Consider the following 25,937-nt stretch of genomic DNA (forward strand, 5'->3'; position numbering starts at 1 on the left):
TGGCTTGGCTGGCTTACCTTGCCTATATTTCGTCCAGGTCTGCGCTCCTGCCTGCTACCGTCCTCTCTCCATGCTCCCACCCCGTCCCTCTCTGCCCCCTCTCCTTGTTGGCTCAGGGACTCAGGCTCAGAGTGGGCAAGAGACGGAGTCTCTGAGCCCTGGTTGAGAGGGGAAGAGGAACGGGATGGGGATTCAAGGAACCGGCGAATGGCTGGATGGTTCAGCACTGCAGGGTCACTCTTAGTGGAATGCTGAAGCAAAACAGTGGGAAAAACACAGAATGGTGCCTTACTTTATTCTCATCTTGACAGGTGATAGTTACCTATGTATACAATATTACACTTTACCTCTGAGATCTTTGTGATGCCAGCATTTGCATAGTAATTGGCCACTATGCACGCCCTTAGCTTATCCATCATCCTCCTGGCTTCATTGAGTCGCTGCAAAACAAATGTTAAAAAAATGAAATAAATATAAAGCAACAACCCAGTTCGACACAGTTTCATATCACTGATCCTACAAGTGATATGTAGTGAAATAAAAACAACAAAACACTTTTTCAGCATCACCTACACACCTGACTTATCACATCTATTTCATGCTCCTTGTTCTTCATCTCCAAAGCAAACTGCTCTCTGATGATGGTTTCAATCTTCTGGACTGTTGCTTCGCGGGCTGAAAAAGCAAAAAGATGATAAGTTAAAAACTGGGGTTCGCCAAGTGCACTAACTTGTATGCTGTCACATTTTGCAAAGCAAGTGTATTGTCTTTGCTCAAGGTGTATACTTACCATTATTTTCAGCCGCTTTGTTTCTTTTGCTGTTCTGTACCAGCGAAATGTCTTCATAATCAGGGTCACTGCCCTCTAGTTTCCTTTTAATTCCTGACATGACTGCCTGTGAAAACCATTAAACAGATTTTTTAAAAATCACGTCAATCAACTAGCTTGACTAGCTAGCAGCAACCATGCTCTAGTAGCCAGTTGAGACAAGCATTGAATTTGCCGGCTAAGAGAGCTAGCTCATATGCAACTGTAGCACAACGATTACATCCAACATTACTGCATAAAACCTTTTCTAAATCCCCAAATTTCCCCAAATTAAGCTTGTTTGTCATATTAAGTAAACATATAGCCATAGAAATGTCTCTTAAGACCCCAAAGTCAGGAGAATTATGTGCCTGTTGGTCGGGAAGCCGGATACCACTTAGCAACCATTTTCAATGTTTGCTAATATTGCTAACGTTAGCAGTTAGCACACATTCACAGACACGGATTCATTCTGCTTGAAATTAAAACTTACGAAGGTGACCCGTGCTGCAGCGACACGTTTCTCTTTATGGCGTGTGTCTTAGAACATATCCGTTTCGTTATTCCGTATTTCTCTTGCACACTTTTGTTGAGTAATTGCTATATCTCGCTATTGGACAAGGAAGCTACATAGGGGATGCTTAACCCTGCACATCAACAAAGCTGCCACTAGGCACCACTATTCTACAAAACAGGTAAGTGCTTTGTTGCTGTAACGATTCTGAGGAGTTATCCTCAAGTTTGTCCTCTACCAGAACGCCGTGTGCTAAGATTATTGAACATAGATAAAACAGGACATACATGAACATGACAGGACAGCTCAATAACAAGTGGAACTGCAACCCTGTCTGACCCCCTCACATATCTTTACGACACTTAGATAAAGGGCACCTCATTCAACCTGCATAGTCTCATGTCTGTGATACACAAGAAATCATTTCATCTTTTTCCCACATTGTGACCTCAGCAATGCAGCCATACTACGACCCTGGGTAGAACTGTTACTTTAACTGAAGCACATGTGCTTAGTTATTGCCAGGTATGTAGTAGTGTATATTGACCTATTTGTTGTCACAATTTACATGTTTAAGCTCTTACAGAACAGTCAGGTAGCATGCCAGCCGATACATGACATGGCAGGGAACATGTTTCCAATGAAAAATAACTTGATGATCAGGAAAACGATCAGCGTCACATGCCACTATCTATATAAGACCTGCGTAACAGCTGAACTCAGCTGAACCTCTATCTATATCTGCATCATTGATTCTTTATCTCCACACACACAAAACTAATTCCACCAAATCTTTTTTTGTTGTTAAAACTGTTAAAATCTGTTTTAACATCCATATCATAGGACATATCTCGAGCAATCAAAGATAATATTATGCCCCATTACCAAAGATGTGCTGCTAATGTTTTGGTCATTTATGATTCTGGGTAAACACCTCGTCAAGTTCTCGAAGAATTGAGTTGGGAAAATTTAATTTTGCCATTCTGTAGTGTTACTGAATTAAAAATTAATACTAAAAAGGGATACACTATTTGAATGGTAGTTTAAATTAATTTGTCAAAGTATAGATATGATTGATGATGATGGAATGGCATCATTTATATTTCTGCACACACATAGGCTACTTTTTGAATGGTAGTTTTTTTTTTTTAACAATGTGTTTATTGAGTTTTTGACATTTACATTGTGAAACATTTTGACCCATCCTTAACTTAATAAAAATGAACAAATAAAAAAAATAAAATAATAATAATAATAATAAAAAGGACAATAATGAAGATAAGTACAGAAAATACAAATATAAAATAACTTATATAAAACATAAAAGTATAATATTTAAACCATATTTTAAATATTTACACTTAGAGAGTAGATGGTCAAAGGAACCTTTCCTTCTGTAGCAATGTATATCATTTCTCCCTATCCTCTTCGAGCAAAGTAGACAAGTCATTGTCCCTAAGATATTGAATAAAAGGCTCCCAAATGCTGTGAAACAGATCTTGTTTATATTTCAGTGTGTAAGTGATTATTTCCAAGGGAAGAAACACAGACATTTCATGAAACCAACGTTTAATGCTAGGCCTATCACTGTTTTTCCAATTACGTGCTATTATTCTTTTGGCTTGTAAAAGACAAATATCCATGAAAATTATTTCCTTTCTTTGTATATTTTGGTTTTGGGGGTAGATTCCTTGTTTGAATGGTAGTTTAAATGAATTTGTCAAAGTATAGATATGATCGATGATGATGGAATGGCATCATTTATATTTCTGCACACGCATACTTCAAGCCACTTCTGCATGAGTTGATGCCCCAGTCAAGCCACCATACTTGAAAAAATCAGGTCACATCTCTAGTTCAAAAAAGGCCCAATCTCCCCCTTGCACTGTAAAACTTTAACAAAGTTCAAATAGTCATTCGTTTGTATGTCTGCTCTTTAAATTCAATCGCACCATATACTTTATTACAGCTAGGGCATTCCACTCACCACTGCACTGAAGTGCAGTTTTGAATTTGCCAGCCTTTTTCTTTCACCAGCATGACTGTGGGTGTAGTGTAACCGTTTGCTGCTTGTGCCAAATTTTTAATAACCATGATTGATGGATGGTCTGACGTGCAATCTGATATACATTGTTTTTCTGTCTGTGTGTAAATGTGCACTTGATGAACTCTGAGTTTTTTCTACATTGCTGAGAGTGAATGTAGAGAAACTGCGCCACAAGAATCTGTAGGAGGAATGTTTGTGGTTTAGGTCAGACCAGAGCATAGAATGAAAAATATAAATCAAATTATAAGACATAGTAAGAATAGCTTTGTGAATGTCTGCTGCTACATGAGTCGCTTAACAGTCTGCTCAACACAATGGCGCATCGCACTTTATGATTTATGGATCCCATTAATGAATGCAAGGTTAGACAACAATAACAGGCAGAAATAAGTCTACACTGTATCTTTTTTATTGGTTATCTGAAATCTGTGATCTGGTCATGTAAATAAGTGGTTTGGTTGGTTGAGTGTTATTTGATCTTTCACATTTTTGGTTTTAAGACCACTGTACCCATCAGCTTCATGATTACATCTCAATCACCTAGTTTGCTTCATTCTTGGCAAAAATTCAGTATTCAGTTTGAAAAAGAACATTTCATAGGGCCAGCATTCTGATGGGAGTTTTATAAAATTATCATTTAAAGATGATCGTCACATCTACTCTCACCTTAAAAAACTTCATCATTACACCAATCACCTTTGATATCACTGTATCCTTAAACCACAGTTTAAGTGACAAGACAAGACAAATATATTGGTACAGAAAGAAAATCTTTATTGATGTTTCTTTTACACAAATCAACCATGACATTCCAACATACTGCAGTTTATAAAAATCCAAAGCTTCCTCACAGTAAGGCAAAGATCATCTGGGGAGGAAGTGGTGGTAAAATGTCACATCATACACAGAATAAGAAAGTTATGTAAAAAAATAAGATCAATTCCCCACTCGTTTTTTTTTAAGGCATTCAGGGCAGCATTTTGCATCAAACAGGTTAAAGGCCCCATGTTGTGCACACACAGTTTAAATCCATTGGCATTCTTCAGCAAAGTCACCTTTGGGATTACAACAAATCCACTTTGGCTTATGACTGCATTCTCATTAAAAATCCATACACCTGCTCGGTTTAATTTAAGGCATCTGCATTTGGGAATCAAAAGGATTAAACGAAACACAGTCCCACAACTCACCACAACAAGCAAACACAATAAAATCAACACACACAATCTTATCTGAGTAAACAATGTATGAAAGCCTCTACATTTATAGTAATAAAAAAATCCCGCATTCGACATATCAAGACAATGTTTTGTGTAAATACTCAGTGAAATCACAGACGCACACACACTCAAACTCACGCTCTCTCATTGTTTTTCTAACTCCTGCTCTTTTGCCTTACAGCTCTCTGGCCTGTGAGCTTCCTCCTGCTGGCCTCCAAAGTTACCCAATGTATGTTGATCTGCACAGGTGTGTGAATGGGCCTCAGGTTGTTTTCTCTCCCGGACTGCTACTAGAAAACCCAACCCTTGGCTAATCTTTCCAAGAAAAGGCCTCAAGGATGGTCTAGACTGTAATGCCTCTGCCTGTTTTTGTTGTTTTGACTGACAGATGGAGGTAAGAGCTCTGCAAAGTTGAGCATTACAAAGAGTAGCAAACTTTAACCTCAGCTTCTCTGCTTTTTTTTTGTTAGAATCTCACGTAAAACTCCTTCTTTACATTGTTTTCTTGTAGCATTTTCTGTTGTTTTTGTTGCAATTTCAGAGTAGTGCAGGCAGTGGCCAACAGGAGGAGCTGACAGGCCCTTACAGTCTCTTTCATACGTCACATGAAAGCAAAGAACATTTACTGATACAGTAAAAAAAAAAACAACAAAAAAAAAACTGAAAACCGTTATCATACAATTCTACATTTATCAGAATCACGTCAAAGTGCACAATTGGGGCTCTCGGTTACAGAATAACACAACATACAACCAAGAACTAAATACATTTAAATACGAGTTAAACATCAAAGTTATATTCACAGCAATGTCTCTAATCTATCAACACCTAATGTAGTAAAAGTGACTTTTACTGACCACGAGCCACAGCTTCCACAAACTTATCATTCTGAACCTGTACGTGGAGTAGCACTGCTACACACGCCACCTTAGCTGACCAGTAAACAAGCATACACTCAAACACACCTGGAGGTTTTAATGGTTACCCCGAGTTACGTGTTAACATGCAAGCGCACAGGTGAGAGGTGCCACCTTGAGTGGGAAAGGTTTTGTTGACAGAAGTCAGAATTCTTTGATACACCTCCTTGGCTCCGAGACATCCAGACTGAGTCGTAAAAGTCACACATACATACACACATACCAAACATGCACTCCATTTACTCAGAGCAGTCTTCGAAGTTTGATCTACAAAGGCTTCTCACATCTACTAATACCACCCACAAGCCCAGTACACCAATGAACTATGATCTATAAAAAAAGACACACAGAAGCTATACAGTAAACATTCAGTTATAAAAAAATACAAACAAGTATAACTTAAAAAAATAAAAATTAAATGTCAGTAATGAGTGTAATAATATTAACAATAATGGAGCAGAATAAAGCTTTAGGAAAAGAAGACATCATTCTGGATGGGATATGTGGTGTGATAGCACAGCTGGAGCAGGGAAAGAGGAAACACACATGGGAAGTGGAAGCAGGTGATAACAGAAAGGAGGGAAAAGGAAGTAAGAGCTAGTAGTGGCTGTGTTCCAATGTTTTAGTTCGGCCGCTGATTTTTATTTGATTTGAAAGATTTGCTCTGGGTCAACACAGAAGTTTGTACTCATGACCACTGGTTCTGTGGAGGAGCAGCTGTCTGACTGTTCTCCACTTTATTACCAGGTTGATCTAGTGTTATTAAAAAGAGTTACAAAGCAGAGGACTCATCCTTGGCTCATTCTTCTGTGGACATTTTTAACATCTGTCTTAAGGCTTTGTTTTTGTTCATCAGGTTTGTGTGTGATCAGTCCAGCTCTTCAGCGACCCAAATCTTAAGAGGAGGTAAGTTTGCACAGTAACAATTTTGGGGAAGTTCACTTTATATCTGATAAGGAAACTGTATTTATTTGTTTTAATGGCTGATAGCCGTTTTTTTTTTTATCAGCATCATTACTAAACCCAAATTTTAACTAATTTTAACTACACCACTGAAAGAGAAGCTCCTGGGCCCTTAAAATCTCCAACAGGAGAATGGAGCAACATCCTGTCGTGTAATCCAGGCACATGGAACAGAGCTGTGAGTGCCCCTGAGGGTTGTCAATCACCACAAAGTAGCTTAAAGCGTGAGCAGTCGTGTTACAACGACAATGTTAACAGTTGTTACCTTTGCCCTATTTAGGTTTGAAGGCATGTTAATGTGAGCTCTGAGAAAAAGCAGGCTGGGGCAGGGGGTGAACTCTAGTACAGAGCAGCAGAAGATTTGGGGAACCATTATGAGTATTGCTACATGATGCTGACAGATAATAAATTAGCTCACCAGTATTGTTTGATGGGAGTGTGTTTGTGCTGTGCATGAGGGGAACTTAAAGGGAAAGTTTTAAAGAGTTTGAGTTCTTTAGTGCTCCATGTGAGTGTGTGTGTGTGGTGTGTGTGAGTGGGTTTGTGGTCAGGGCCTGTGGTACTTGTCGTTGTAGCGGTGGATGGTTACACAGCCATGATAGGAGATCGGCCGTGGCATTGCTGCCACTCCTGTGATGATACCTGTTGCTGGGTCATAACACAAGATGGTGTCTGTTGCTTCGCCGCTTTCTCCCCTGCCGCCAAGGATGAAGATCTTACCGTTGCACACTGACATGCCACAGCTCTCCTGTAAGTGTTCAGAGATGGAAAAGTAAAGTTAAGAATCAAGGTGGAAGTCAGTTTGCTCTGTAAGTGCTTTTCATCTGCACTTAGTCTCTTACCTGTTTGTTGAAGGTGTGAACCACGTGGATCCAGTAGTCCTCTGCAGGGTCGTAGCAGAATATGGACTTAGTGAGACCTCCACACACATAGACCAGGTTGTTAAGGGACACTGCTGTGATGCAGCGCTTGGCGATGGGGATGTTGGCTCGCAGTAACCATGAGTCTGTCTCCGGATCGTAGCACTGAACCTGTGAGACAAAGTCACATGTAGTTAGCCGTGCTGCTACAAGAAAGAAGTAGAAAGTAAACTCATATGAGATAAAGCCATTGAAAAGAAAAAAACAATGATCAGTGCAGCTCTTTCTGTTTGATGACAAAAGCTTCTTTCTTTGTGTGGTTCAATCATTCTTTCACCCACTTCCTCCTCTAAACGGTGTTACCTCTGAATACAGCTACTATGAACAACACGGGCAACATGACAATATGTTTTCAGGATCTAAGTGCACATCAGGAGGAACAAACGATAAGAAATCAAAGAGAACTAGTTTCTGCTTGAAGTCTAGTTCTTCTGGATCACGAAAAGGCATCACACACGTCTGCTACAGGGCTAGAGACAGATTGTGAAGATGTATCTTATCAAACTGGTAAACTGACGGCAGGCGCAAATTTTCTAGTCTGCACGGACGTAAAAGACATACCAGCGGTCAAATGAAGGGAGAAAATGCTTCTCCTGAAGTTTGAGTTCCTCAGAATAACACTTTCTTCCTGTTTACCAGGAGCGACTCTACTGTCAGTGAAAACGAACTGAAACTATTCCAGTGAAGCATGTCAAGTCATGATCACTAAGGTTATGTAAAAACAGTCTGATGCCCTGGCACACACCCGCACAGATGATGACATAATACTGAAATCTGTTATAACTAATGCTGCCCTGGATTCACCCCCCAACCTTTTGCTTGGTATCTCATCGGGTATGTCCTTGTTTGGGGTGAGTACAAGACTCATCAGCTTTAATCTGCTATCTTTTTCTCCTTCCTGGTTCCATTACCTGTTTACATCTGCTCTGCATTACAACATGTTGCGATCATCTGTTTCAATAACTGCTTTTTAATCAGGGACTGACTGTTACGAAATGACAACTGAAACAAAGGACACCTGACGTATTGGGCACGAGGAGAATGACCAGGAAAAACTTGCTATAGAAGCTTAAGTAGGGTGCACCAGGATGACAAAGAAATGCCTGTTAACCCCTTAGTGCCTGGATTAATCAACAATTATGAAACACTATTGTTTTTATGTGTTTTTGCATTCTTACAGATGTTCAATTAAGTGGAGTTTGTAAATTTCAGTTTAGTACACACAACAGTTTTAACTAGTTAATTCCCTGACCAATATATTGTGACATAGTGGATCTGATACAATCTTTGGTTTGTGTAGAATATGAACCAATAGGTAATAATGAGATACAAAGGTCATTTCAGCTGCAACAAGACCTGACAGGGTATGTCCCAAATTTGGGACAACAGGCATCAAGGGAATAATACTCAACTGTAACACTTCACTAATCAGTCTCCTTAGCAGGTTTAAATAAATTAAAGAAAAGAAACTTTTAAAAGACTCTATGCTCCATTAAAACATAAGCCAGACACTTTGGCTCTTAATCCACAGTCATTTCAAACATGTCCTCATTTAGTACACGTTAATTAGTCAACCCAGACAACCTGCTGACAGGTCTACTTTGAAAAAAGTCCCCTGACCCTCTAAGGTATAATCACTGAAAACAGGTCGTTTGAGGAAAAAACACCTCTACTGTCATCACTGTGTGTTTAAGTGTGTGGTAAGCGGAAGCACACAGCTGTTACCCACCTTGTCTGAACAGGTATCGTCGTCAGGCCCTCCTCCAATGACAAAGAGCTTGCCAGCACAGCTGGCCACAGCTGGAGAGCTGACCGCCTCTTTCATGGGAGCCACCTCAGTCCAGCGGTTGGAGAAGGAGTCGTAACACTCCACGCTGCTGAGGCGGCTCTGCCCATCGTAGCCACCCACAGCATAGACCTAAGGGCAGACACACAGAGCACTCTGATTAAAGACAAGCGGCAGGTTTGCCGAGCACAGATCTGAACTACAAGTGTTACAGGAGATTACATGTTGTGCTAACAGGCAACAAATTCTTTCCCACATTTTCTATCAACACATGCAAACGTTCATTTGGCGAGAGATGTTTTTATTTAAGCTCACTGCTTCCTGAGTACTACAGACTGTTTCCGCATCAGCACAGACAGAACCAGTTTATCAGGTGTGGGAGAAAGATGACAAACTGCTTCCAAAGAGCAGATTGATCACTGTCCGTGATGTTCTTTTCCTGTAAACACCAACAGAGGCAATGCATGAAACTAACCCTGAACCTTGGAGTTCAACTGAACTCCACTCAGCCCTCAGCGACTACAAAACAACACCTTGAGGCGTTGCAATGGTTAGTAAATCTGTGTGTAAACACCGTCTGTTTATTGCCAGTGTTTCCGCTTGAAATGTGATTCACAGTCAGTTGCCACTTTTGTTCCTTAAAGGTTTTATTTTTGATGGATAGATTTTTTTAAGATGCTTGTATTCTTGAATTGGTCAAAATTGGCCCTGATCTAAAAAAATAAAGTAACAAGAGGTATTGAAATAGTTTATAAAAAATCTAGAGATTCTCAGTAAAGTTTTATTTGCTCAGTAAAATTATCTGTAAGAACATCATGTGTTTTGATTACACACTAAGCCGCACTACTGGTTATTCATTGCCAACCAACAGGGATGATCTTATACAACAGAAAACCTCCAGGCTATTACCGCCTCTCCAAAAAGTCTGGAGTATAAACAAGAACAGAAAAGACAGAGAGACAGAGAGTGCGCGCGCGAGAGAGACAAAGGCACAAAGACTGATAGAGAGAAAAAAAGGGAACCGACGCAGAGGGTGGATGGGTTCATAGATATTTGCATTTTACACCTGGCCTGACTGATAGCACAACCGCCTTTTCAAACAGAAAAGTGAAGAAAAACAAAACACAACGCTTAACGTTAGATGAGGTGCTGAATCCAAAGAGCTGTCATCTCCTTTGTAAATCTTTGAGTTAGTTTTGTGAGGTAAACAAAAGAAGATCAAATGTTTACGTACCATAGGAGGATAAAGTTAATTCAGGACAGAGTGAACATGTTGAGAGATGTTTTATGAGGATTTTTTCTTGATAGGCTTTGAAGGATTACTTCAGTTATTATTTTCCACTTTCATGTCATTTCAAGCGAAGCCAAGCAGATTTTATTTGGCAGGGTTTGAGGCTTTCTTCCATCCTCACAGAACAGTGGAAAAATCTTATCCAGAGACTAAGTAACAGTCAGGGTTTTAGATAACCAGTTACAGGAGAATGGGCCATCATAGCAGATTTTTTTCTTTTTCATTTTTTTGTGAAATGACCCTTTAAAGCTCCATTGACAATACCCAGACACCAGCTTTTCTGGAGAGGTGCAGGGAGGGGGTTGGAGGGACAAGCACTCTGCTTTACAGACTCAACACTCGGCACTTACTCGACAAATCAGCCCGCGTGGTTCTAAGACGCTGTGATGAATTGTGAGTGGATTAATGAAGGAACATTTTACACCAGCATAATGATCATGGCACATACATTATGCCGACCTACTGTACGTGGATATTACATAAACACGAGGCCAAGTGTGATTCACGACTCTCTGTGGACACACTTGCCACTGAATAGGCACATTCACGTCTTATTTAATCTGCGCGTTCAAACCAGATGATTAACTGTTTCCTCAAAGTGCAGAGAAGTGAGAAGCATTAAGGTCAGGAGAATTCAGAGACTCCAGGAGGAGAGAAGCAGACTGGGAAAGAAAGAGAGTGTGAAAAGTATGATAGAGGAGAACAGCTGCCACTATAGCAGGGAGGGGAAAACAAGCAGTGACCTATTTTTTTCTGCTTATGCTTTACGGAAACAAGACCAGTCCAACAAGGCTCCATGCAGGACAATGACAAGTGTCTGTGGCTTCAGACAGCTAGTCTGGAGAGCAAAGAGCAAGTGGATTAATATAAGACTCAGCAGGGCGACACAAGAGTGGTTAAACAAACGTAGGCGTGCTTATTGTATGTGTGCTGTTGAACAAAACAGGATTCAACTGAACGTGCAAATGCCATAAACATTGATTTAGAGGCAGTGAGTGCTGAGGTCTGTCCCTGAAAGTCTGATCATACACACATGCTCATTATGGAGGCTTGTTTACAACACTCAGCCGCGTTTCTACACACTTTCAACCGGAGCATCAGTGCTGCATATCAAAAAGGGGAAACTGCAGACTGAATAAGGAAACGGCTTGACAAACTCAGGAGAAGAGGGAACTGAAATCTGAAGAAAAACAACAACATAGGCAGACATATCCTAAACAAACAGATAAGTATTCTGAGATGACGATAGATACAACTCAAAATGAAAGAAACAGAGTACAGGAACTGTCTTTCCTGAGAAGTCTATCAAGACACAAGGAAATGCAGAGAGATAAAACAACCGATGACAAGATTCTGGGGAAACATGATAAAGAATAAACACAAATGTCTTCCTGATGGTATGAGTTCCCAGTCACTATAATAAGAGGTAGCAGTGCTGAGATACAAAAACGGAAACAGCAATTCGACGTCTGATTCCAGAAAGTCTGCAAAATAAGTGGAAAGAAGGGAAGGAGGACAGTAAAGAGGAAAGCACATGTGTGTGACAGATACAGGAAGTGGTCGGAGAAAAGAGCCTCTCCTGGGATAGAAGAACCCTGAGGAATGTGTTTATAAAGAAAGGGTTATAGAGTGTATGTGGAAGCTTATCTACAGTGAAACAATTGATGCATTTTACCACTGCTTCTTCTTGTGGGTCATTTCTGGTTAGCAAAGCAGCATGTTAGCACCACTGAAAGTTAGCATAACGTCCAATGTGCCCTCTCTTTTTAGCATTTCAGCAAGTCATTTTGGTGTGACAGTGCTAACTCAGCTGCAGATCTTTAAATGAGGCTCCATTACTGTGTGTTGCATATTAGTGTCAACACAGTGTCACACTGTTCATCATGTTTTCCTGCACTGTCCTTGACACAGAAGTCACTCTGGAGTTAATTGATGACTGTTATAGCCAGCGTGTGACCATCCAGCTGATGACCTCATTGTGATGATCTCTCCTGTCAGGATGCAGCTCCATGGGTCTGTGACCTGTCACACTGTGCAGTGGCTCTGTTTGATGATCAGAGCGTGGTGAAGACACTCAGCAGCCTCTTGGGTGATCAGCTGTGGAGGTGCAGACACTCTGCCTCCAGTTTGACTTGTTTTGTGGCTGATGCTGTCACAGGGTGATGTTTTTTCTTTAAAACTCTTATTTTGTCTGTTTCTTTGCTCACTTGTCTTTCCTCTTCACTTTTTTCATTTGGGTGGTCTGACACTTAGTCCTGCGTTGACTTTTAATAAATTGTTTCATGGCTTTAGTCATTGCATTCAAAGTCAGAAAAGACTTGATGCATTAAATACAGACTGAGACCTGACTTAGTCACATACATCAACACTCTTCTTTTTGGCTTTTTCTTTCAGACCTTACTTGATGTAGCCTTTTATAACTCTGGGAAAGTCATTTTGACTTTTTGAAGTCCTTTTTGATTTTAGAGACATTTAATTGAAAGCCTGTTGGTCATATTTGTTAAACACTGATTTGGATCCACAATATTTGTGTGTAGTTTGAGTGTACACACATTTTTCTTGTTTCTGTGGCAAGGCAACGAGGGACTTCAGGTTTTGTTTAGAAGACAGGCAAAATCCAACACAGATTGGCCAAAAGCAGAATTTCAGAAAATTAAAAACAGAGTTGCTATGCATGATAAGTCCCCCTGAGGAGACTTGCCCTTTCTGCCAGAGTAAATAAAGCCAAAAGCTTTCCAAGTACTTCCCTTTAACTTGTGTCCGTGCTCTTCAAATATGTACACACATGTGAGTGTGTTCGTCTGAGTCATCAGTGATAATGCTCTGCCTGCTTCAACCAAGACAATCGTTGCTGTTTTTTCTTTCGCAATACTAATAACAGGTAATTACACAAACTCCCAGGAGGTAAACATGCCACTGTCTTGCAAACAGTCAACATATGTGTAGCACTGAGTTGGTCTTGATAATACAAATGCTACACATGTAAAAGTCTTGCAATAAAGACCTGGCTTTCTAGTTGAGTAACATTTTAGGGCACGACACGTAAGAAACATTTTAAAGGTTAGAAACCTGACTAAGTGTAATGATAGAGTTTTCTTTTGTCTGACAGGAATGCCACAGGAGAATGAACAGCATTAAATTACGCCTTTGTATGCAAAACCTGTGTATGTGTGTGTCTAGGCTTATGAGGGGCTACAGCAGCCATGTAAGGCTACTTCAGGCTTATACTTCTGCAAAGATACACATGAAACACAATATGTTAGACTAAGCTAGACCTTAACTTGGAAGTGTGCTTTGCTGGCACACATCCAGTAAACTCCAGCTGACCTCAGACAAGACTGTCCAACTATCCGTGTATAACCGGCTATAAATAGACGCAGCTGTAAAGTAGGGGCAGTCATCGAGGATTCATGAACAGCTCACGTGTAACCTAACTGGGATCAGATCACTCGTATTAAACCAACACCAGACACACAGTTTACATATGAGGCGTTTTGGTCATGTGTATTTTACATATGGTAGAGAAAATAGGAAAATGAGGAAACTGAGAAATCAACAGAAAACAGACTTAGTGTGAATTGACAGTTGAATGTTTTTCACATGCAGTGTTTTTAAAGGATGCATCACTGTTCCAGTAGCTGACACACTCGTTGCAGAGCCTGTTTGAAAAAGAGCTAAACTTCCTCCTCTCTGTTGAACCTGCACCTATGTATCCAGGATGTGGGATATGGCAACAGGCATTTTCAAACCCTGGGGGAACAAACGGATGAGTCAGGCGCTAAAATAATATAATGCTATGAGTTTTCAAAGGTTCCCTTTTTGTGACGGAGAGCGGGAAGCAAGCTACACTAAAAGTGGACTGAGAGCCATTTGTGAGGCCTCTTTCATGACACTGATGACTGTGTCGTGTTGAAGATCAGATATGTCCAAATGTCAATCATTGCACAATATGCAAGGCCTTTGTGTTTAAAAACAAGTTCCTTTAAGTCTGCAGGTAAGATGGTATCTATTGAAACTGGGTGCTCCATATTATTCTGAAATGTACAGACTGATGTCATCAAAAATCTACATGGAACATACCATTACCCTAACAGTACGTCATTCCAACTCCTTACTGTTGATATTTTCAACCTGTTTGCACTCCACGCCAGGTGTAAAAAAAGAGAACAGTTCTGCATGTATTGATGTTCAGTTCCTCTGAAACAGCAATAAGCACATATCACTTTGTTCTGAGAACCTTAGCTGTAGTTCACACAAACAAATGTGTGTCTGTGTGTGTTTTGAACTTGTAGGTCAGAAAAAACAGCACCATGCACATAGCCTCAGGTAGCTGAAACGTCAGTCACTTTTTCAAACGGTAACCACGTGTTGAGTTTATGGAGAACAGACAGTACTAGCTGTGGGCCACCTGTATTTTAACTAGCTAGCTTGGACTGATGTTAGTACTTAATTCAGAAACTGTAATAGAAATAGAGGAAGGGCTCAAAATTATTCTAATATTCTGAAAAAAGATCCTCTTGCCCTTGTTTGCCCCAGCTCTGGTCCTGTTTTAGTGTTTTATGGCTTGTTTTTAGTCGTTGTTTTTATTGTTCTTAAATTGTTTTTAAGAACAATGAAACTATTATTTTAGTACCCACACCTTTTTTGTATTGATTTATTGAATTTTTTATGACTGCACTATTTTCTATGTTCAGCACTTTGCTTCAGCTGTGGTTGTTTTTAAAGTCCTTTATAAATATATTAAGTTGAGTTGTTGCTTTCAAAGCTTTAATGTTTTACATCCATTCATACTTTAAGGGTTTTCACTTGTTTTAGCATGCTAACTTGTTTAAATGTTTGTAGTACTTATATCTTCTTTCTTTCTCTTTTAAATTGTCCTCATCATTTCATATATTTGGCACCCTTGGTCTCAATTCATGTTGCTGGGTTCTTGTAATGCTCTCTGGGTAAATCGTGTAAGATGGATTTTCTGGGTATTATCTGTTGCTCTTTTGATTCCTTGTGCTTTTATGTAAAATTACTTTATCAGGGTATATGCTGAAACCAAGAGGTTAATTTCAATACCTTTTTAAGACTTTTTAAAAAAACTTTCAAAAAGTTTTAAGACCTCATCCCAATTATGCGCTGTTGGTAGCAACCCATCTTTAGTAGTTGTAGTTTAAATTTAAATAGAAATGAGGTAAGCTGTGAAGGAATAAAGCTTGAAAGAATAAATTAAACTACTGGCAGGTCTATTGACACTCCCATTCTTGTTCCCATACAACAAGTAACAGCAATCATTTAAGGCCAACTAGCTGAAAAAACAAGAACTCATTCATCACTATCAAAATTTAGGAAATGTGCCTGAGACTGTGTGATTTGCTGTCCATCAGCCTCTTGTGTCCACCATTGGCACGTCATTGATGACATGAAAGCAGGGTGCTCTGCGGCAATCTAGATGGACTTGCAAGATCATTGTGTGAAATCTTGCATGTCCATTTTGCCAAGCTCCAATAGCTGACAACTTCACTGACCGAATGCTTAACGGCACAATCAGGGGACAGTTGCAAGGAGGAAAAGAAATATTCATGGATACTTTTGGAGTCAAAGCTTGAATACCAATAAAATTTAATACCTCAGAAAACCATAATTAAGACTTTTTAATACTTTTTAAGGGCCTTAATTTTCCCACAATTGATTTATCAACTTTAATACTTTTTAAGACCCCGCGAACACCCTGTTTATAGTCCTTTTTTTTATCAAAAGGTGGCAAGTTAATCAGGTTTTTACTTTCAGTTGCAGCTGTCTAGAGTTGGGATCCTGCCAGTGAGTGAAGTCTGATACTGAATAAATCAAAGGCACCCTGTCTGGTTTTGTAAATTTATGTTGTGTGTGTACCTTTCCCAGCAGGACACCCATCTTGTGTCTCCAGCGGCCTTTGTTCAGGGAAGCCACTCTGATCCACAGGTTGAGCTGGGAGTTGTACATCCACACGTCCCGGCTGTTAATACGACCCCCTGGAAATAAAAGAGGACAAAGGTAACGGACAACAGTTAGACAACAGTTAAAACTCAAGACAAAGGTTATGACAGTTTCAGGCCCTGCTTGACCAACAAAGCCAAACAGTATCTTCTGTGGTGTTTTTAATTTTTGACCCTGCTGATCTGATCTGATCTATGAACAAGAAGGTTGAAACTCCTTTAATTTTCTTCTCCAGCTTTGAGTTGTATTTTTATTTCAAATAAATATCTTATCTCCTAACTGGGGCTGAGCTGTGAGTGTGTTATCTGACTTTGACCTGAGCTGGGTCTCAAGAGTTCACCGAGCAAATAAAAGGTTTCCGGACACACACACACAAACAAAGGAAGGTTGTCTATTTAAAGAAACACATACACAGACTTTGTCTAACGTTTTGGTGGGTGTGCACAGGTGTCGAACAAATATTCGTTTTTAAAACATATATTTAAAAGCAAACACACCACGATCAGGATCAGAGCTACTACAGAGTATCTCACCTGTTATCTCTGCGCAAACATGCGCTGTAAGAAGTAAGTCACCCAACCAGGTTACAGTGTAACTCAGACACACACTCAACAAGCCGGGGCATGTGCTGTGTCTCTCTCCCACAATAATAACCCCCCCACTGATCCTGCCATATCACCACAAAACACACAGAACAGAGCAGAAACAAATACTTGAATGTAGGTCGAAATTCTTTATTATGTCTGTCACCAATAAACTGCCAGGTTTGGCTTTCTGCTGCTGTTTTTTCCACCAATGAACCCAGAGGCAGTATATCTTGGACTACAGGTGAAACATGGATGCCAACTAGGCTCAATAACATACACAGCAACGCAGTGACAATCTGTGTTATTTCACACTGGGACTTAAATTGATAACACCGTCATGATATCAGTTAATAAAACACTGATTATGAAAATGACAGAGAACAGGCTTCCTCTGTTTAAAAGGCAGCAGGACTGAATCAATCATAATCTCCTGGAACATACATAAAAAAAATGTCTTCATTCATCACATTCAGTTTTGGCTACAACTTATTGGATGTTTTCTTTGTGCAGGCACAGATGGTTTTATAGAGAAAGAAAGTCTGCCAGTGTAAAGAAAGATGTCTGTGCCTCTTCTGTATTCACATGCAGACAAAGAGAAGTTATTCCTCATTGTTAGCTAGCTGACAGACCAGACAGGTGGGTACAGATATCAGACACATTTCATCCTAACAATAAAAACAGCACCGACTAGAAAACTCATCCAGCTACGTAAAAAAGTCACCTGTTGGATATTTCTACCTGTTCTTGTTTCTGTTGCGTGGTGATATGGGCTGATTAATGTTCAATTATTTCAAATTATACTGCAGGAGACACACAAAGCATGTGTCTGCTTGACTGTCTGCACGATGGCGACGGAGTCAGACAGTCTGCTGCCCTGGAGGCTTTTGCTTCTGAGAATTTGCATGAAGAAAACATGTAAAAGAAAGAATTGCAGGCGAAGAACGCATGTTAAGAAACAACTACCTTCAAAAAGTGGTATTTTCTAACTAATACTTCCGTTGGTGAAGTAGCACTAGGCAAGACATGGATCAACAATGTTGCTAATCACAGCTCTTGAACAAGAAGAGGCCGTGACCGTGGGAGTAAACAGTGTAATTTGTGTGACAGCTTTCTAAAAGTTACGCAAAGCTTTCATTTACAGGCCGTATCATTGCTAATAAAACATGTGACTATCACATGCAAGCTTCTGTAATGTGTGAGGCATGCACTGGTGTTTTCTTTATGAACAGATTAGATTATGTGGTTCATTTTTAAAGTGGAGTCAGATAGAGGAGAGGCGTTTATTTAAAGTGATGCTCATGGATATCAATATCAGATTTTGTCATGGTGGACTCCCACCAAAAAAGTCTGATATCTGTCTGCATTCACGCTTTATTTAGAGAATTTTCAGCGCGTTACTTTCACACAAAAACACGATAAATAAGGCTCTAGTTCTCATCGTGTCTCTTCGTCCTGGCAGACTACCTGCGTTTGTTAATATCTGGCACACCGCGTGCGCGGACTGATACACTAAGCGGTGAGCGCCTCGTAGCCAGCTGTGGCTCTGCAGCGGAGGTAGCGCCGTTTTACGACACGATGAGAACTAGAGCCTTAATTGGAGGTGTTTTTTTGTAAAATTAACGCGCTGAAAATTCTCTAAATAAAGCGTGAATGCAGACCGATATCAGATTTTTTTGGTGGGAGTCTGTTTATTTGTGTTTTTGGTCAAGTAAAATATGGCCCCGTCTGAGTGCAGAGGAAACCCGCAGAGGAGCAGGGAGGGGGTCTTTGGTGCGTGCGCTCTGGGCTTCTGCTGCACAAAAACACTGCTGTAGGGGTAATTTCTGCCCTAAACCTTGTGATAGGACCCAACTTGTTCCATCCCGGAGTATCACTTTAAAGTTGCGATGCAGAACTAAACATGATGTATCTGGCCCTCAGACTAAACGACTTCAGACAAATGAATGTTAGAAAGTCAGCATTGGTCGGAGTCCCTGTTGGTGTAAAAACCTCAAAGAGGTTTAGTATACTCAATGGAGAGTCCAATTTAAGACCTCAGCTGAGAGCAGCTGTGCCGGGGGCTGGAGGCCCTCCAAGGTATTTGCAGCAGTTCCCAGTGTGAAACGATGGGCTGACAGACAGAATGGAGGTATGTGTGGGAATGTAATTTGTGCAAGATAAAAATACAGCTGAGAAAAGGGGATTAAATGTTCCAGGCAAATGGAGCAACAACAAATGAATATGCAGCAATAAAGATCATAAAGGTGTCGTGTGTATGTTTTGAATGTGTGTGAGACGGAGAGATAGAGGGAGGGGGGAGGGGGTGTTGATTTTTCCAGGCAGAGCTTGAGGGTAGATTGATAGCGAACACGTGAGGACTTGGCCCAGTGGGCGCGTAAAAAAAGCATAAACACAGCAGCAGACTCTAGCTGAAGGGAAGAAGGAAGAAGATTCCTTTTTCCCTCTCTGTATCTACCTCTCCTTTTTTCCCCTCTTCTATACCTTTCAACTGCTGCTTTGTCCAGTGCTGTTTTGTAGCTTTTGCGAAGCATGTTTGAGCATGAGCTGTCCTCAGATTTACACTTGAACTTCTGTCAGAGTACGTTCAAAAAAACAAATTTACAAGAACCACCAACCTGTGTCCCCTTCATTAGAGAACTGAAACTTCCTTACAGCGTGTTTATACCAGAGTTTGACTTCAGCAGCTGCCTTCCCCCTGACCTCAGCAGCTTGGACCAATGATGTAATAGTAATGTCTTTTTTAATCAAGATTTGTTTTCTACCAAAGGAGGCTTACGCCATGTTTGGCACCTTCTTGTTCTCAAAATGCAGGGACCAAGCCAGGAAGCTATGAAATTGTGATACCTCAGCGTGGGGATTATTTTGAGTTTAAGGATACAGCACATAACACAGACAAAGTTTCACACTAACATCTCATACTATTTGTGAACAAAATAAAATCATAATGTTTGAGAGCTGCTAGAGGAGGTCCTAGAAAACTGCTGAACGGATGTAAAAGGTGGCGACCTCAATGATTGGCTAATAGGAAGTGAGAAGGTCTGAGCGGGCCAATAAAAGCGTGTCTCAGTTTGGAGTGCGATCCAGATATCGCTCTCACATTTTCCTTCAGCTCCAGCAGGCTGTAGCTTTAAAAATAACACGGGGCAAACAGCCACCATGGCCTTTCCTGCCACTCTACTGGAGGACTGGATGGCAAGCAAAGCACGGACAACATCCCTTGAGAATTTTCATGTAAAAGCCTGTAACACTTATAGCAAGACGGGGGTTTCTTAACACACAAGACCACACAGAGTCCAACCACTGAAGACAGCGTGGATTTGTTTACACATCACAGCTGAAAAATGAATTTTGGAACAGATTTAAAGATGCTGTTGAAGAAGCATTTGTCGTCAAAATGGTTTTTACCTGAGCTATAAAGAAAGTTGATTTGATCATTTCTTAAAAATCATAGACATATAACAACATATGTTCAAACAAATGCTAGCTTTGATTAATCCCTGATATGAAATGGAATGTAACAAATGTTCCTGCTTACCTGACACCAGGATGTCGTTGCGGAGGGCACACACTGCATACTCAGACTTGGTGAACTCAGGTAGTTTGGCCAGAGACTTCCACTCTCCTGTGACTGGATCATAGCACTCAGTGTAAGGCAGGTTGAAGCCCCCGACTCTCTCACAGCCACCAACCACCACAATCACCTCAGAGAAGCCAGTGGACCTGCAGGGGGGGGAAGAAAAGCAAGCGGTGTAGAAGAATCACATCATGTTTGAGGCTAAAATAAAAACACAAACACAGGAATGTGTTCTGAAAAACTTTTCCAGGAACGTTGGGACTCCTTACATGGTACGTAATTATGAACCGCATACACCCCAACACCTGGTATGCAGACAAATAAATACATGTCGACACTCTGATGGGGTTTTTAATTATAGAAGGTAGAAAATCGTACAACAGCAGGAAACAGAGCGGTGTTTTCCAGAGGAATAGCAACACTTATCTTCCAGGCAAAGTTCACTTTACAATGCAGGTATCAATCTTGAGTGAAACAAAAACAAACTTGGGTCCAGACTGAAGCTGGATTCCCATGTTCACAAAGCTTCCCACTTGGCTTTTAAACCCATGCAGTGGATATGACAATATTTCCTGCTCCAGTTCCAATTAACAGCAGTTTAGTCAATGCGTGATACTGGATAGAAAATCTGAAGAGGTCTTTGAGACTTAGGGTCCAACTCATTTGGAATGGACTGTGATAGAAGCTGCTTTTATCTACTTTACCATGCCCCACTTTCAGCGTCATATAACTACACAAAGGTGAAGATTATTTTCCTTAATCAATCATTTCTGATTTATCTTCAGCAAACACCACAGGCCAGTCCCATTTGTGACCAGTGTACTGAGCAATGATGCTCTGAAACATGTGCTGCAGACAGTGCAGAGATTACTGTCCAGAGTAAAGCAGGAGCACGCTCTGTTACACAAAAAGAGATTCAAAACTGTTCATTTGTGAGAAAATGCTGGTTTCATACCTAGCGCAAATAAGAAAACATACAAAACAACACCAACATCTCCATAACACACCCTTAGAATTATCCAACCACTTTTTCTACAACAGTGGCAAAAACTGCTTTTTGCACTTTCACCCACTTAGTCTGTTTGCTCAGTCTAAGAGAGAGTACAGATCAGGCACATCTAAGAGATTAAGGTGGTTTTACTGGCTTGTGTTCATCTAAGACACGGCCTAGCCCAAAGGTGGTTTAGCCGTGTGTGTTTGTGTGTATAGGTGTGCAGGTTGTCTGTGTGTGTATGTAATTAATTAAATTCTAGAAACTTCCAAGTAGAAAAAAAAGGCCCGGCGTAGACACAGGAAGGGAAGAACCAGGCATCTGTTTTGAGCAGGAGCAGATTTTGCCCTGGGGGCAAACGAAACACAGTGTGGAGACTAAGCTGAAGCCTGATTGGCCGACTGATCTGAGCAGATCTGCCTGGATACTGACACAATACACCTGAAGTACACACCACTCTGCCTCAGTAACAAACAACTGTTCATCAGCACTGTTCCCGTTTTAACGCTCGCAGCAGGCCAAACACACAGGGGGCAGCTGTGCTGGGGTCTGTCGTCCAGCAGGCTGACATATGGTCTGCTCTGTATCTCATTCACAAAGTTTCAGTCAACACCAACCTTTGTCCTTTATTAAACAATACCTCCAACTGGACTCTTCACACCACACACACACACACAAACACAAAGGCAGGAAAGGGGAGTGCATTCAGTAAATACGTGAACAGGGACACTTTGAACCCAAACACATCAGCAAGGTGAGTTACGCTGCTGGTATGACAACAAGACTGAACACTTCACGATTGCTGCGTCTTGCATCACATCATTTTTTTTCTCTTCCAACCAACCAGTGTGTGTGCACGAACATGCCCTGCCTTCCTCATTATCATTTCCATTTCAGAATTAGGTTTCAAAACACAGGCTCAGTCAAAGACACAGTTGTCTGATCAGTACAATAACACTCTGTTCACCCCCCCATACACACACACTCACACACACACACACAAGGAACAACAATACTGCTGGGAGCATCAGGTTCACGTGTAAGTCATAACTCTGACTATACGATGTAGGATTTAAGATACACTTAATGCTGTAAGTGACATGTCACTGTCACCTGTGACATTACAGGTAGAACAGATGTTTTAGCTCAACCAGACAAACGGGCTGTGGGAGAAGAAGATCACGCAGAATCAGTGAACTGGTGCACAACAAAACAGACATCAGTCTTGTGACTGCACTACAACAAAACTTGCAAGTCATACAAAACTCACTGATGAATCAGAATCTGGTTTCTTCTGATAAAATCTAGATCAGACGACTTGTCGCCTTCCTTAAAACTAGTGCATCAACATTTTAGTTACCTGCGTGGACGAGTTCTTGGTGACATCATTTCATTTCCAAGCACATGGTAGCGTCTGGCCTCATGCAGAAGCTGGTAGCACTCTGGAGCATTCTGGATGAGCTGGTCTCCCTCCACAGTCTGGACGAAGTAGTTGGGGTGCAGAAGAGGCAGACGGACATGGTGGAGCAGAGCCTTCAACACAGGCTTTCGCTGCTCCACACTGTGATACACCCACCGCATCACCGCCTCAAACACCACCTCCTCCTTACCGATAGACAGCTCATCGCTCTCAGTGTACTCCTCCAGCTCTTCCTTGCGCAGGTCCAGGAACTCCTCATGCTGAGCCACCTCTGAGAAGTTGGCAAGGGCGTAGCCGCGGCAGCGGCTGGCGAGCTGCTTCAAGGCATGGGCGTCTGCAAAGCGCTGGATGCCCAGACAGTTGCATGGGTCCAGTTGGTCCTCCAAGAACTTGGCACAGGCATCTCGCAGTGTGTAGATCTGAAAGAGGCTGGAGGTCTCAAACAGGAACTGGACGTTCTCTGTGGTGATCTTGGCACGTCCAGTGTAGACGTAGGTGAGGAAGGAGTCCATCGCCTCAGCGAGGATGCCATTTATCTCGACCAGCATCTCTCGGCTCTCACGGTGATCATTGCAGAACATGGCTCTGAAGTAGGAGGAGCAGGCGGAGAGAACAGCACGGTGGCAAGGGAACTCTCGGCCCTGGACGCTGATCACAACATCAGTGAAGAGGCGGCAGTCACGGAACTCATTGAATACCTGCAGGATGCCCTCAGAGTGGGATGCACCAGAGCAGAAATCCAAGACATCCTGGGCACCCAAGGTTTTTGAGTCCACTTCAAACACCTTGTGACGGACAATATTTGTAGAAAGCAAAGTACATTTGAATAAGATGTGACAGAAGCTTCAAAAGAGAAAAAACAAGAAAATGTTTGCTTTTGTGACAGCACCTTGCGTTTGACAGCTGGGGAGTCTCTGATCCCAGAGTCCTCCCTGTTCAACCTTCTGCCAAGAATCAACACCATGGCTGCCACCTTCAATGTAGACCTTTTCTAAAACCTTGAGATGACCTGAGGAGAAGATTGAGCAGCATGGTACCATTAGATGAAACAACTATGTAATACAGCATTATACTTGAAGCCTTGCATTCTTTTCAATCATGATGAAGAGGAAGCTAATTGGATCACTGTAGTTCAAATTGAAAACAGTCCCTACTGACAAACAAAGCACAAAGCCACAAAGCTGGTGTAGAAAAAAGGGAGAAAACATGTGACTCCCACAAATAATTTATTGAAGCCCGTGGGGTAGCGCTAAAAGGTCTTGCATCACAGTTTAAAACAAGCACAGAAATCTGAGCAGCATGCTAATCTGCATAACAGTTCTTCTTCTAGCCCATCACTACTTCAAAACAGTTGTGCCCTGCGGCACAATGAACTGCGTGAGAGGGAAGATGATTCAGACAGGAGGAAGGAGGCTGAGCTGCAGTTGGAAGACCAACCTACACGTCAGTCAGGTTTGTTTTGAAAGAGAGGGGGGGCAGGGATGATATCAAGCACTACATAATCATTGTTTGATCAACAGGTGCAAATAAAGTACAGCCGGTGATAACCTTGAGGCCTACTTTTTTTTTTTCATTTTTAACCATAGGTTTCAAGATATTTGTCTCAACTAAGTAAGAAACACTTCAAGAAAAAACACTAATAACCTCAAGAGTGATGCTGCAGTAAACCATATTGTTCTTCTTATGTATGTTTACAACAGTTGATGCTCATGTTCTCAAAACTGCATGACCTAAACTTTTGACTCTTATCTATGTCCATACTGCCTCTGTTTATGTTGGCAGCAGGTCCAACCTTTGCTCCAATGAGGTCATTTATCTCAGGTTATTTTTAACCCTGTGGCTCAGCCTCTACAGGCTCAGTCTTTTCATGTGTGTAATTTGCCAGCAGCACACCTTCTTAAACTCATGTTACGTCTAAAGGACAGGTTTAGCCAGAGGTGTCTGACGCATGAAAAGCTGACTTTGTGACTAATACCCCCTGAGGAGAAAGAAAATTAAGCAAAAAAAGAACAATAAAGCTATCTTATTTAAATGAAGCAGATTGTTTTGGGTTTATTTTGTATTTGCTAACTGCCAGTAAGGTTAAATTGAACAATTAAAAAAGCACACACGCATAACAAAACAAACATTTGTTGTGATGTTTTTTTTAACTTTAAAATATTCAAATGTCGGAATAAGGCGTAATATATAACTTTGACATTATAAATTACAAAGTCAGTCAACTGTATTATGCCAGATATATCAGTGCTTCCGTTTATAAGACAAAGGGCACTGCCTCGTGCCGACCGTTAGCTGGAAAACGTACTTCAAAAAGTCGTTGAGTCGATGCTTCAGTCTGTAAATTAGGAAGAATTCATCTATGATCAAGAGATAAATTTACGTTTTGAGCATTCATATTCTTTAACAACACTCTGTTTTATGAAAAAAAAAAGGTGTTACCTTATGTAGAAGTTCCCAGATGAAGTTTCCTCTTCAGTCACAAGTGAAGAAAAAAATGATAAAAATAACTCTGCCTCCTGAAAAAAAAAGTTTGTCAGTACCTTAAGCAATATCTGCCGTGGACTAGTTAAGGGAAACAAAGCAAGCTGCTGTTCACCCGGTACATTTTGTATTTCTGAGATGACAAAAACAAAGAGCTCTATCTAGCTAACAGTAAACAGAACCAATATATACTTGTCTTGAGAAAAAAAAACATAATCCAGCCCACCGTACCCCTTCAGAGTCATGCTGCATTGTGGGTAATGGAGTTCAAACCAAGATACTGCGCATTTCTGCTTGCCCAATGAGACTACACTTTCCAAGAGCATGTAGTTCTCCACGTGGCTTTTCTTTGTTTGCAAACAAACTGAACTTTCAGCGGAGAAAAAGTACATGACGATGGGGACGGCGGTTGATTGAACACACAAAAATAACAAGAGTGTTATGTTACGTTACGTAT

At 41.0% G+C, this 25,937-nt stretch overlaps 2 protein-coding genes across 4 annotated transcripts in view; both read right to left on the minus strand.

Annotated features, from left to right (window-relative positions):
* Window positions 1-1,478, minus strand: part of yeats2 (YEATS domain containing 2) — a 29,500-nt gene extending 28,022 nt beyond the window's left edge. The window contains exons 1-5 of one of the 3 annotated variants that reach the window (XM_074687928.1): window positions 1,302-1,330; window positions 791-896; window positions 578-675; window positions 348-440; window positions 18-251 (exon numbers count right to left, since the gene is read on the minus strand). In XM_074687928.1, the coding sequence (XP_074544029.1) occupies window positions 18-251; window positions 348-440; window positions 578-675; window positions 791-890 (525 nt within the window). In that variant the 5' untranslated portion in view covers window positions 891-896; window positions 1,302-1,330. Of the gene's footprint in view, window positions 1-17; window positions 252-347; window positions 441-577; window positions 676-790; window positions 897-1,179; window positions 1,238-1,301 lie in introns of those variants that run through there. The other 2 variants (XM_074687926.1, XM_074687927.1) reach the window with 2 other exon arrangements.
* A 2,675-nt stretch (window positions 1,479-4,153) lies between these two features.
* On the minus strand, window positions 4,154-25,660 carry klhl24a (kelch-like family member 24a). Its single transcript, XM_074689127.1, has 8 exons — window positions 25,439-25,660; window positions 23,889-24,008; window positions 22,940-23,784; window positions 20,550-20,734; window positions 16,344-16,462; window positions 9,119-9,307; window positions 7,312-7,500; window positions 4,154-7,217 (listed from the first exon to the last, which is right to left on the minus strand). Exons 2-8 carry the CDS (start codon window positions 23,961-23,963, stop codon window positions 7,017-7,019), a joined length of 1,803 nt encoding a protein of 600 aa, XP_074545228.1. The 5' UTR covers window positions 23,964-24,008; window positions 25,439-25,660; the 3' UTR covers window positions 4,154-7,016.
* Window positions 25,661-25,937: the final 277 nt, after the last annotated feature.

Source organism: Halichoeres trimaculatus, unplaced genomic scaffold (genome assembly GCF_033239565.1).
Source record: "Halichoeres trimaculatus isolate MK-OKI-2021-1 unplaced genomic scaffold, fHalTri1.1 fHalTri1_scaffold_15, whole genome shotgun sequence".
Taxonomy (NCBI): domain Eukaryota; kingdom Metazoa; phylum Chordata; class Actinopteri; order Labriformes; family Labridae; genus Halichoeres; species Halichoeres trimaculatus.